General features: G+C 39.8%; 1 protein-coding gene across 3 annotated transcripts in view; it reads right to left on the reverse strand.

The window, feature by feature from the left end:
• Positions 1–12,361, reverse strand: part of rbm33a (RNA binding motif protein 33a) — a 30,717-nt gene extending 18,356 nt beyond the window's left edge. For all 3 annotated transcript variants that reach the window (XM_035618823.2, XM_035618824.2, XM_035618822.2), the window contains exons 1-8: positions 12,144–12,361; positions 7,059–7,134; positions 4,709–4,757; positions 4,155–4,228; positions 3,697–4,003; positions 1,727–1,876; positions 1,024–1,168; positions 616–836 (exon numbers count right to left, since the gene is read on the reverse strand). In XM_035618823.2, the coding sequence (XP_035474716.2) occupies positions 616–836; positions 1,024–1,168; positions 1,727–1,876; positions 3,697–4,003; positions 4,155–4,228; positions 4,709–4,757; positions 7,059–7,134; positions 12,144–12,162 (1,041 nt within the window). In that variant the 5' untranslated portion in view covers positions 12,163–12,361. The remainder of the gene's footprint in view (positions 1–615; positions 837–1,023; positions 1,169–1,726; positions 1,877–3,696; positions 4,004–4,154; positions 4,229–4,708; positions 4,758–7,058; positions 7,135–12,143) is intronic.
• Between the last annotated feature and the right edge of the window lie 10 nt (positions 12,362–12,371).

Consider the following 12,371-nt stretch of genomic DNA (forward strand, 5'->3'; position numbering starts at 1 on the left):
AGGTTTATTGAAATGAAAAATTTGATTCAGAGATCAAATAATAATAAAAAAATGTTTTTTAATGAAAGGTGGTATCAAAACTAGTCAGTCAACTATCAGCCATATCCATATCTGATAACGTTCCCCTGTGTTACTGAAGATCATCATTGCGTGTACTTTCTGTTGAAGTGACTTAGATGTTTAAAAGGTCTTGTATAAACTAATGAGCCTTGTAAATCAAAGGATTAAATGGATTAAGTGATATCAAATAATGGAAGCCAGCAAGAAACTAAATCCTTGGAAAAGAACAAATTAAATTTGTTTAATACTGCCTAAACGGACTACTGCCAGATGTTTTGCTATAATCCATATAACAACATTGATACAGGGAAGCAGAGTGTTCTGACTTTTTTCATGCATAAATGACCACTGCATCTGAGGTATTGGACAGTAACGAGATCAGCAGTGAACAGAATTAATTTAATGTAAGTGTGACATGGGTGCCTTTGTAAATCATCTTAACCGGTAAAACCCTTATGCTCGCTTTAGCTGTTCTTTCAGATGAACTTTACTCTGTTAAACAAAATAGATTATCCACTTCATTTTGTTCAGGTGGGTGAGTGTTAAGTAGTTTACCTGCATGCCCATGTTTCCCATTAAGGGAAGTCTATGGTCATTCATTCTTCCTCTGTGTCCTCTAAAATCTGCCATTCCAAAGCCAGGGAAGCCCCCTCTTCCTCTGCTTCCTCGCATTCCTCCTCCTCCTCCTCTTCCTCTGCCTCCATAACGGTTTTGTCTCTTCTGCCGTTCTTGTTCCTCAAACTCCTTCAGATCTTGCTTGGCTTTCTCTGACAGTTCTGAAGACGATGAACAGGAAAACAGAGAAGATTAACTGTCAGGTAAATCTTTACTTGGGTTAAAAAAAATTAATGCAAACCTATTATTTAAGATTAGTCAATATCAGAAAATATGCAAATATGTGAGGATTTATTATGTTTGTCGAAGAATCCCAGACAAATGATGCCAAGCAGGAAACATGACTACCTAGTGTTTCAGGGATATTCCTCCGATTACTGCCTGCGTCAGCCAACCGCACAACAGCGCCATCCTTTCTCTCAGATTTGAACCGTATGCGTCCAGACTCTTCATCTTCCTCATCCTCCTCATCTGATTCCTCCTTTGTTTCAACCTGAGGACATTTTCAGAGGTTTAAAACAAACATCTACCATTCAAACACAAACCTGTCACCACTTTTACTGTGAGCACATTTGTGTACAACTTCAGGTTAGAGGTGGCACAGTTCAGTTGCTTGTGTTGAACTTCATCATGGTATGAAGTGCATTGCAAAATCTCCTCTCCTGTACCGTTGTCTAAAGCCAAAACCATGGACCAATTAATCCATTACCTGAAAGTAAATGCCAAACAATCCAATGGTTTCATCTTCTAAAATGTGGTTTGATGATGACAAAATCTTGTCATCATCAAACCAAATATATTTGGTTTTCCACCGCGTGACAGATTTAAATTTCACATAAATTAAAAAATACCACCAAATTAGTAAGTAAACTTTGAATGCCCCATAGCACAGATGTATCTTCATACATTCAGCAATGATGTAGGGTAAAACAATTAATCAGTGGTTTACTGTCTGCACCACATATTCTTGGATTTAACAGCCAATTCTGAAAATAAAATCCCATTAATCTATGGCAAATAAAAGGTGTTGTGTTAATGGTCTTAGCATTACCTCCTCTTTATCAAAGACCTGAGAACCCACTGCAGTGTCTTCCTCCTCTTCCTGCTCCTCTTCTCCCCCCTCCTCCTCTGGGGCCGCCCCCTGTTGGACTCCATGTTCATCCAGAGGCTCATCATCATAGGAGGTTTGATATTCATTATCCTTTAAAAGATCACATGGATAATACGTATTGATTTTTCAAAGTAATAACAAGGCTCAGATAAGGATCAGCAATGGCCGACTGCATTTCAGTTCTTGCTGGAAAACAATATCTCAGTGTTTCGGTTGAAATTAAAAACATCCATTTCTGCCGAGCAATGCTGTTACAATGTGGGGCAAATATATACAAGCATACAGAAAACATTATGAGTTTAATCAAAATCAACCAGCACATGTTATGATATACATTAATTATGTGGAGAAAAATAGAAATGCAAGGACAAAAATTAAACCGAGCATAAAGGCAAACATTAAAATGTTATTGAGGGGATTTTGGGGAGGCATCGTGGCCCCCCCCAAACCAAATTACCATAACAGTGGGAGCAAGGCTTCATTACTATTCCTGACAGCATTTGAAATTCAATGAGATGTAAATGTTTGACACGATATACAGAAATGTGGGCACAGATAAAAACACTCCTCCCCGCTTCAATGATGGTGAAAATATCATTGACTTAACTCCTCGCAAATCACTTTGTTATTGGCTGCACTGGAAGTTCATGACTCCGTGGCAAAAACATGGCACAGATGCAAACATTCCAGGAAATGACAAACCATCTTTTTCCCACTACATAACAAGATTCTAGTTTGAGTCATGATACAATCACTTCATATGAACCCAAATGCACATCTCAGTCATTCCAGAAAACCAACAAACAACTGGCCACATAACTGGTGCAGCAGTAGCTAGTTAATCAAAAAACCAATCTGCTCAACACCCTCTGACAAAAATCCATTGCTAAATAAGGTCAGACTGTAGGTCACACAATGGTGTTTGGTGTTTCGCTCCATTAACCGGAAAAACAGCAGCACATATTAATGCAGAAAAGAAGAAAAAAAACCTCAGTAAACCTGATAGATGGACAGGCCGCCCCAGGGGAACACAACAGCTTAATCCTTTAAACTGTTCCACATAGTACTCATTGAATACCACGGTGAGCAAAATGTCAAGGCCAGGCAGTTTGTGACCTTGTAAACAGTTATTACACAAAACACAAATATGCATCCACACATGCAGACATTTTCCAAAATTCAAAATAGACACCCACTTGTGATTTGCACCCTCAGTAAGAAGGTCAACATCTTATCTTTGTTTGGAGAAAGGAGGTAGGCTAATATATCTCTGTCAAGTGCCAAACACCATCACACTTTGGTAAATGGACCATAACAGACATTTGCACATGTATCTCGCCTTATCTTGATCCTCTAAGTCTGTGCTAAGAGGGAAGGGAAACGAATAAAAGGGAAACTCGCATCAATCATTAGAAAACTGTATGAGGTGTCCCCAGGAAGGTCAATAATCTTTTCACCTGCATGAGACTTTATCAGATCCAGTCTAAAGCCCGAGATAAAAGCCCCCCACATTAACCTCCGCCGATTGGCAGCACATCTCCTTGACACAAAGCAGCTTCCTACTCCTCCAAAGATACAGGGCCCAAGGTCACAATGGCACAGGTATTTTGAGGCGACAGCAGAGAATTACTTCACACCAAACAAGCTGTCATCACAACACTATGTCAGCAAGATGGAGAAATTAACTGGCAGGAAGCGATAATGAATCTAACCCCCCCCCCCCCCCCCCCCCCCGCCCAAACCTACATCTCCTTCTCCTGAATAGATTTTCAGTCCTGATTGTCCCCTTACTGACACTGACATTATCTCTTGGATACGATAGAGCTGGACAGAGAAAGAAGTGGGAGGACGGGTGTGTTTGTGTGTGCATCCACAGGTTTACATGTGAGGAGGCAATTGTGAAAACTCACTTGAAATTCACCATCTAAGGGCTCATTGATTTGGATGTCTAGCACTTCATCCTGGTAGCCATCTTCCCCCTCAGCGAGCTCTCCAGTGTAATCCATCTGGTCTTCAGGCATCTCAGCGTTGTTGTCCTGGCTGTATTCCTCTGTGTACTCTTCTTGCTGGTACCCCTCCTCCTCTACATTCCCTTCTTCACAGCCCTCTGCACCCAGGTTCACAACGTCATCTGTGTATTCTGCTTCCTGCGAGTTGACCTGCTGGTTATAGGATGTGCCCAAGCTGTATGTGGCATTGAGGCTCACATCCTGACCACTAAACAGAACAAACAAAACATTATACTTTCTGGGAAAACAAATCTGGCTTATGATGGGAACATATGCAAAACGTGGAACTTTATTGTGTGAACTTTAACTGTATTAGCTTTACAACTGAAACACACACGGCGCTGATGGATTTATCTTACCTCATAATTACATCATCATCATCACTTTGAAGAAGGTCATCATTCAGCTCTTCATCTGACACTTCTGAGGGATTCTGGAAAAAATATATATATATATACTATATACACATCAACATTTCTTCTGCTCTTTTAAAATTGTATTCCACTCTTCTTCTGTGGGGTGTGTGTGTGTGTGTGTGTGTGTGCGTGTGTGTGTGCATGCGCACGTGTGTACGTATAAAGTGTGGGGGTAGGGCACCACTTCCAACCCCAAGTGATGCTTTATTCCCATGTGGTGAAGGCAATCTGGGCAGGTCAACACAGTTCTTTTTTGTCCACTATACTTCCTCCTGGTTCACATCAACAATTCCCCCTGTGGAGGAGCCACCTGCTAAAGGTCCACTCCTCACTTCTATTTTCTAAATGTTCTACAAACAATAACGCCCAATGATCTGGATGTTATTGTCCATTTCCTGCTTGTGAGCAGAAAATAGTTTGTTGGTGCCTCGCATTAAAATCAACAGAAAAAAACAAACAAAAAATGTGAGATTCAAAGAGATTTTGTTTGATCTTACCTTTTTACCTGAGAGCCAATCATCCTCCAACAAATCCTCTTCCAAATCACTTTTAAGGAGAAAAGAAAAGCAATAACTGGTTAGCAGAGTCAGTAACTGGACAGAGTGTTAGGTGTTCTTCCAAATGATTATATGTAGCATTATACAATATTGTTACTACGTTACTGCTGGATTACATTCGCAGGAGGTTATTTTCACCCCTGTCTGTTTGTTGTTGGTTTGTTTGTTTGTCAGCAGGTGGAAGGATGGAACATGGGCAAATAAAGAACCCAGTAATTTTTGGGGCGGATCCAGGATTTTTTTTCTTTCCACTTTGTTTAACATTGCAAGATAGAACATGTTAGTTGGTACTGACATTCATTTTTGCCCCTTTTTTATTGGACATTGCGTCTATCTTGATGAAAAAAAAAGTGGCATATTTGGGGGACTGATATCTATATATAAGTGTGTGCAATTTGGTGCAGCTTGATTGAATTTAAAGGGACTGTTTGGCCTTGGTGTAGGCATGCATTCCAGTTTCCAAATAATTTTTTTTTAAATATACCAAGATCATTAATTCTGATATCGATGCTGTTATTTTAAATCTGAGATTTACCTTCAGCTATGGGTGGACGGTGTAAACGATACGGTAAGTACACCGGCATACTTTTCCTACTATATGGATTTTGACGATACCATGCTGCCCTCACAGATCCAAAGTGGCAATGATGCAACTACACCAGTTGGAGGCAGTAATGCACTGAACCTTACAGAGTCTCCCATAAAGAAGAAGAAAAAGATCTGCCGCACCCCATTTCCCATACAGAGGCTCTACTTGAGCCAAGGAAGTTAAAATGACAAATTTTCTAAATTGTTACAATGTATAGGCCTGTCGCGATAATGACGTAATCGATTTATCGTACGACACATGAAAATGAACTTGATAATTTATATTGACCTCGATAATCGCCGTTTGTTGACAGCTAGCTAGCTGTTTCAATCCTCTCCTCTCCTCTGTGTCGCAGCTCACCAACTGTGTCAACACTTTAAGATAACATTTCTCTCAGCAGCCTTGCTTTCCTCTAAGTTCATTTTGCAAAAATATTCCTGCCGCTACTTCAGAATTGTATTGAATTGAGCTTGCACTTAGCATGCATACTGACGTCCGACTAACGTCGAGTGAAACATATGGAGTTATTTTACTATCTTTATTCAAGAGCGTGGTCTTTCGGTTTGAGCCCATCATTTACTGATTTCACGTCTGGATTTGTCATTCTTTCCTTCAAACTCTGACATCACACTCAAATAGCTCTTTCTTGTGCTCAAATAGTTTCTTCTTGCATTCACATTTATATTGGAGCAGGGAGTCTGTTAGCGAATGGCTGGCTAATATGGACCGTCAAAGTCAAGGACCTCGCGTAAGTTTTTATTTTAATGGTGCTATTACTGGACTGGATCTAGCTTTTTGTGATATTATTTTATTTTACCATTAATTGTACGCTGGCAGGGATGCCGTGAACCAACCACGTCAGAAGCACCCGCAAAGAGACAGCAATCATTTCCTTGGACTTGGAGGATTTTTGATAGGGTTGTCACACAAAGAAGCGCGCAGCAGAAATCCGCAAGCAGACCACGCTCTTGAATAAAGATAGTAAAATAATTCAAACAGAAACAAACAGTGAACGGTCAAACGTCAGACGACGAAAAGGAAAGTGCAGTAAATGCGGGTAGTTTATTAGCTGCAAGTCTGGTCGCACGTTGAATCTGGACAAACAGCTCTGTCTGAGTATGTTTTATATTTACCGCAGTGTCTCTCACAAGATGTCTTTCAAATATTAACTAAATTCTGCAACTATGATACCTCAAGACAGCCTTCAGCTAACCATTGACTGTCCCGGCATGTCGAGATAAGATGACCTCGCATAGCGAACGGACACTCATCTTCACTGTCTCTCTGAGAGGAGCGAAATTCCTCAACACTATATACTACAATTTTAAGGAAAAAGAACATACTGTGATATGCACCGTTACATCCTTTTTATTATGAAAATATACATTTTAGACAGTAACATCAACCTTATAGATAGAATACATTTCAACGCTGATGCCACTATCCAATGAAAACCAGGCATCTACAAATTTTGTTGCTTTTGTCATTCGTCATTTGAGGATTAAGTCTTCCTTTATGGGATGAGAGATTTCATTTAGAGATTAACACATTGTTCAACAAATTGCCTTATCTGAAAGAGCCATTTTTCTTAACTTAAGTTGTTTTGAAGATACACGTTTTTGTCTTACTACTGTAGCAGACAGTATTACATACAGTACAGTACCCTACCTGTAGACGTGAGAACATAATAAAATGGTTTACCTCTCTAGATCATCTTCACCTCTCCTCCTGCGTGACCGCTCAGCACCCGGTTTCTCATATTCATCAAAGTCATAATCTGCAACAGAAAGGAAATTTTGATTACATATTTGTTACAGATAGATGGGCTATGCTAGTAATATGCAACATCCTCACAAGCTGATATCATTGTACCCAAATACACAAACACCATATGGTACAACAATACACAGTAGAGACCACTAAACTAATAGAAAAAAATGTTTCAATTGTATTTCCCCGGTATTTAAAAGTTATCAAAAATATAATTTAAGATTGGCAAATGGACTTAATTATATAGCGCTTTTCTAGTCTTAGTAGTAGTATCTTGCCCAAGGACACATGCGGACTAGGGGAAGCTGGGATCGAACTGCCAACCTTTGGGTTAGTGGACGACTGACTCTACCTCCTGAGCCAAAGCCGTCCTGCATCATTGTCCTGCTTCATAGTTGTATACGTTTAAGTGTTTATAATGTTGCCTAGGGATGGGACGATACGGTTATCTTATGATTCGGTTCAATATACGATATAAGGTTTGTGATTCCATATCACCACGATTCAATATTAACAGTTCAGTGATGTATGAATCAGAACTGATATTTAATTTTCAGCCATTTCAAATACAAAATAAATTCTAAGCCTAAATTTAACTGGAAACACCGAATCCACTGCTTGAGGCCACAGACACAAACACTGCTATAAGAAGTTATCACATGTAGTGGCAGCTTTACTTCACATCCTTAGCATCACGCCTTTTTGTGTGTGTGTGTGGGGGGGGGGGGGCAGGACAGTTGAGTGTAAAAGGGACGAGAGAGTGTGGAAGACACACAGCAAAGGTCTGGTGTCAAACCCACGGCTATTGCAGGAGGACTCAAGCCTCCAGAGGAGGGGTGCCAGTGCTACTAAGTGAGCTAACCGATGCCCCAGCATTGCGCATAATTTTGTTGAGAAAAAAATCAAATAATCCACATTTTCTGGAGACAGCAGAGACCTTTGGGAAATAGCAATTTCATCTGCGGTTGAAAAGATGCGTTGCTAGGCACATGTGTTGCAGAGATCGAAAAGTATATATATTTAAAATTTCCTTAATGTTGACCAACTTGTATTCACGTGTTTCAAGTTACACCTGATTCTCAACAAGAATTTTGTATCACAGATTCAGCCATACACCGCTGTTGTTTAATCCTCAACTGCTAAATATCAACATCAAACCTCATGTCTCACATGCGCTCATTTTAACAGGTAACCTTGCCATTACATAACATTTGGCATAACTGCTCTTCCAAAGGAAGCACAGCTCCTGGGAAAAAATAACAGATCAGGCAAACAGTTTACAGTCAAACATCTTTGAGAAAGATACAGGAAGAGCAACCAGAACAGTTACACTATGGATATTGCCTAAAAAAGTAATTTATGTCAAACAAAATAAGTTTCTCTATATAATAAGTTGGAAATAATCAGAAACTGAAAATATTTGAATCCAGAATGCATCCAGTGATATCACAAAGTTGATGGTTGAGCACTGATTTTGTGTTTTAATTCCTCCGTTTAGTTCTTGAGTAGGACCCGACCAATTAATCAGTTGGCAAATTAAATCAGCTGATATGAGCCTTTCAAGGACATATAGCTATCAGCCTTTCTGTTGTCAATATGAAAACATTCATTTTATAGGGGAAAAACATACTTTTCTACACACATTTCACACCAAGTGCAAATATGCGCACCTACACACAAACCTCCACAATTATATCATTGCGGCATGCCGACCCAACAAATATCACTTTCACATGCCTCGTTCCAAAATACACTGATAATTCAGAATACGAAAGAGGAAAGCAACACACATGCTGTACAGCGGTGAAACAAAGCCACTGTAACAGTTTTAACAAGGAACAATCAGCTACACAGCATTCTTCTTCTCCTGTATGCTTGCTTTAGACTTGCACACAGTGCCTACTACAGTGTAAGGGAACAATGGCAACTCCTGCTCAGATGAGAACGTGGCTTGTGTGAGAATGTACCCAATTATTTTTGTGAGCAATGTGAACACACCCTCAAAGGAGGTGGCACCGGGTTTCAACAGGGTGAGAGCCTAAGCCAAGACAGTGTGACAGTGAGCCAGCATGTGTGAGAAAAACATGTTACTGGCTTTAATGACACTAAGGATTTGGCCAAGATTTAGTCAAAGATTTAGATTTAGTCAACAACATCCAGACATGAGCCAGTCTAGTATCCATTTTCACCATTGGAGATGGATGTATGGTTGGATGGAGTTTATTGATCCCAAACTGGGATCAAACTGCAGTGTTACAGCAGCAGGTATCAGGCACACAACACCATACAAATATAACAAATATAAGAAATAAAATGTATAAGAAAAGCAAAATTACACAATTATGTCAACAGAATGCATATTGTTACCAATAATGTGCATAACAAGATGGTAACAGGAAGGTGCAAGGTTGCCGGGAGTTGTGTTATACAGAGTCCAACTTGTACATAACAGGCTAATAAAGCTGCCACACAATTCATCATGCATAGTGCTGGACAATAAAACGACAACAAAAATCTATTGCGTGTGTGTGTGTGTGTGTGTGTGTGTGTGTGTGTGTGTAAATATGAAATCCCCCTCACCATGCTAACACAATGCATAAGAAGCATATATACTTCTGCATGGTGAGCAGGTATATAATTTGTTTTAACGTTCTGCCTAAGATTTGTAAAATGTTAAGCTGTTTTGTAGTGTTTGTCATTCTCTACCTATAAAGAAGAATTTAAAAACAAAAAATACACTAAGAAGCAAAAATGTGTTTTCAAACTCAAAAGAAATAACCTGAAATTGATAGTGATAATTATCGACATCGACTGATATGCACATTTTAAACTTGATTATATTTTTGACCATATAACAGCATTTGGCGAACATTACATGACAATGTCATATTTACCAAGTTATTGCAGTCAACATGTCAAAGTTCATTGTGTAAACTGAGGTGTATTTTAGGTGTTCCCAATCGTTTTGGAACAAGTTTGTGGTAACAAACAACACTAATTATAAAACACAATGGAACAAAAAACACTGATAGATACACTGGTCATATACTTACGGTGGCCCTGAGACCTCACAGCTTAACACAACTTAAGAAAACACATGCAAATAGACAAAACACAAGCACATTAAGAAAACTTCTTCATCAATTTGACAACACATGCGCAGCATTTAGAAAACGCGCTGCAAAGACCACAACACAACACATTAAGAAAAAGCGCTGCAAAGACCACAACACATTAAGAAAACGCGCTGCAAAGACTGCAACACAAAAACAATTAAGAAAAGGCGCTGCCAATAGACCGCAACACAACACATTAAGAAAAAGTGCTGCAAATAGGCCGCAACACAACGGAAGTGTTTCCAGAGGACACTTTTTTTTCTTTCTTTTTTTGTTTCCAGAGGACACTTAAAAGTGATGCACACATCTGGACACGCTTGTTGTTGACGCGGATTTTGACTCACAGCGCTATTAAGGTTCTCTTTCCCTTCGGTGGTGTTGGAAAATGACATAAAAGTGTTTTTGATTTATTTTAACATTGTGATCGCATGATTCAGATATTAGCCTATTGCAGATATTTGCTGTTAAACTAGCGTTAGCCTTTTGCTTGTAATTAGCCTGCCAATTCAAATAACCTGATGAAATAAATACACGGTTAATTCATTGTGAAAACATAGACTGTATATAGTGTGAAGCACGCAATGTTAGCTGGCAACAGTTACTTACTACAGTTACTCAGAACGGTCATCAAGTAACGTTCAAGGACGAAAACAAATTCCAAAGATTTTCCAACACCACTGACGGAAAGAGAACCTTAATAGCGCTGTGAGTCAAAATCCGCGTCAACAACAAGAGTGTCCAGACGTGTGCATAACTTAAGTGTCCTCTGGAAACAAAAACAAAAAAAGTGTCCTCTGGAAACACTTCCGTTGTGTTGCGGTCTATTTGCAGCACTTTTTCTTAATGTGTTGTCGTCTATTTACAGCACTTTTTCTTAATGTGTTGTGTTGTGGTCCTTGCAGCGCGTTTTCTAAATGCTGAGCATGTGTTGTCAAATTGATGAAGATGTTTTCTAATTTGCTTGTGTTTTGTCTATTTGCATGTGTTTTCTTAAGTTGCAGTGCTGTGAGTTCTCAGGGCCACCGTATATACTGGCGCTGTGCACACATGTAGCCAGGCAACCTCGGCAACGAGGCCAGAAAATAAAAACACTGGCCACATAGCTTAAGTCTATAACAAAAACACCACCTGTAGTCAAAGAAATAAGTGTTCTTTTAAAACGACAGCCTGTAGTGGCGAAAGGTTAGCTAGCTAACTGGCATTATTGAGCCATAATTCGTTGCAGTCAACAGTCAACACATTAAGAGCACCTTTCTGTAGTATGTAAGCTGACTAGCTTGCTCTTGTGCTAAAAATATTTGCAAACACAGCTTCTTACAACCAAAAGCCGTAAATTTGAGATGAAAAAATTAAAATCTAACGTTAACATTGGCCCGCAAAATGGCCACGAATTCATTTGCTAAGACGTCGTCGACTGATATTAGACAATTTAAGTTCTAATAAATTTCGCTTCTCATGCTAAGCTGTTAATCCCTTAGCTGCCAGGCTAAGGCTGCCGTTCGTTGAAACTTGTTTCTGTATACCATTAAGACAGTGAATCATTGGTGGATACTGATGCGTGTTCAGTTTAAAGCTAATTAGCTAAAGATAGCCGTGGTCCGACTTGAGGCCTACAGTAGCGGCAGGCAGTGTTTTCATCTGCAGTTAGCACTAGCTAACCATGTTTAACATGGCTAACGTGACTGGTTAGCCAACTTATCTAGCTACATAGTTATTCGGGTATCAAAGGCCCACTGCTTGGTCAAGATTAGGCTAAATCGCTAACCATAACTGGGATCCAACTTGTGGCCTACAGTCACAAAAGTCAATTTTATGGCCAATCTACCTAGCCACATTAGCTAAGTCAGCGTGCTACATAGCCAAATTAGCATTATCGACAAAAGCCGATGACAGTACTCACCCTGAGCGTTGGTTGACATGGTGCGCTGCACGTCCCGCTTAGTCGGATTACAAAAGTTGGGATTGCATTTAACCTTTAGTATTTCACCCGTCGGCCAATACGAACCGTGATCCGAGCAACCAAACAGCGTCTATGCGACGGTAATTCCCATCCACGATCGGAGCACAGACATGGAAGAGCTGTGGTTGCTGTGATGATGCATTGTGGGTGGAAGACGACACCCCCGCC

This window comes from Scophthalmus maximus, chromosome 21 (assembly GCF_022379125.1).
Source record: "Scophthalmus maximus strain ysfricsl-2021 chromosome 21, ASM2237912v1, whole genome shotgun sequence".
In the NCBI taxonomy this organism is placed as follows: domain Eukaryota; kingdom Metazoa; phylum Chordata; class Actinopteri; order Pleuronectiformes; family Scophthalmidae; genus Scophthalmus; species Scophthalmus maximus.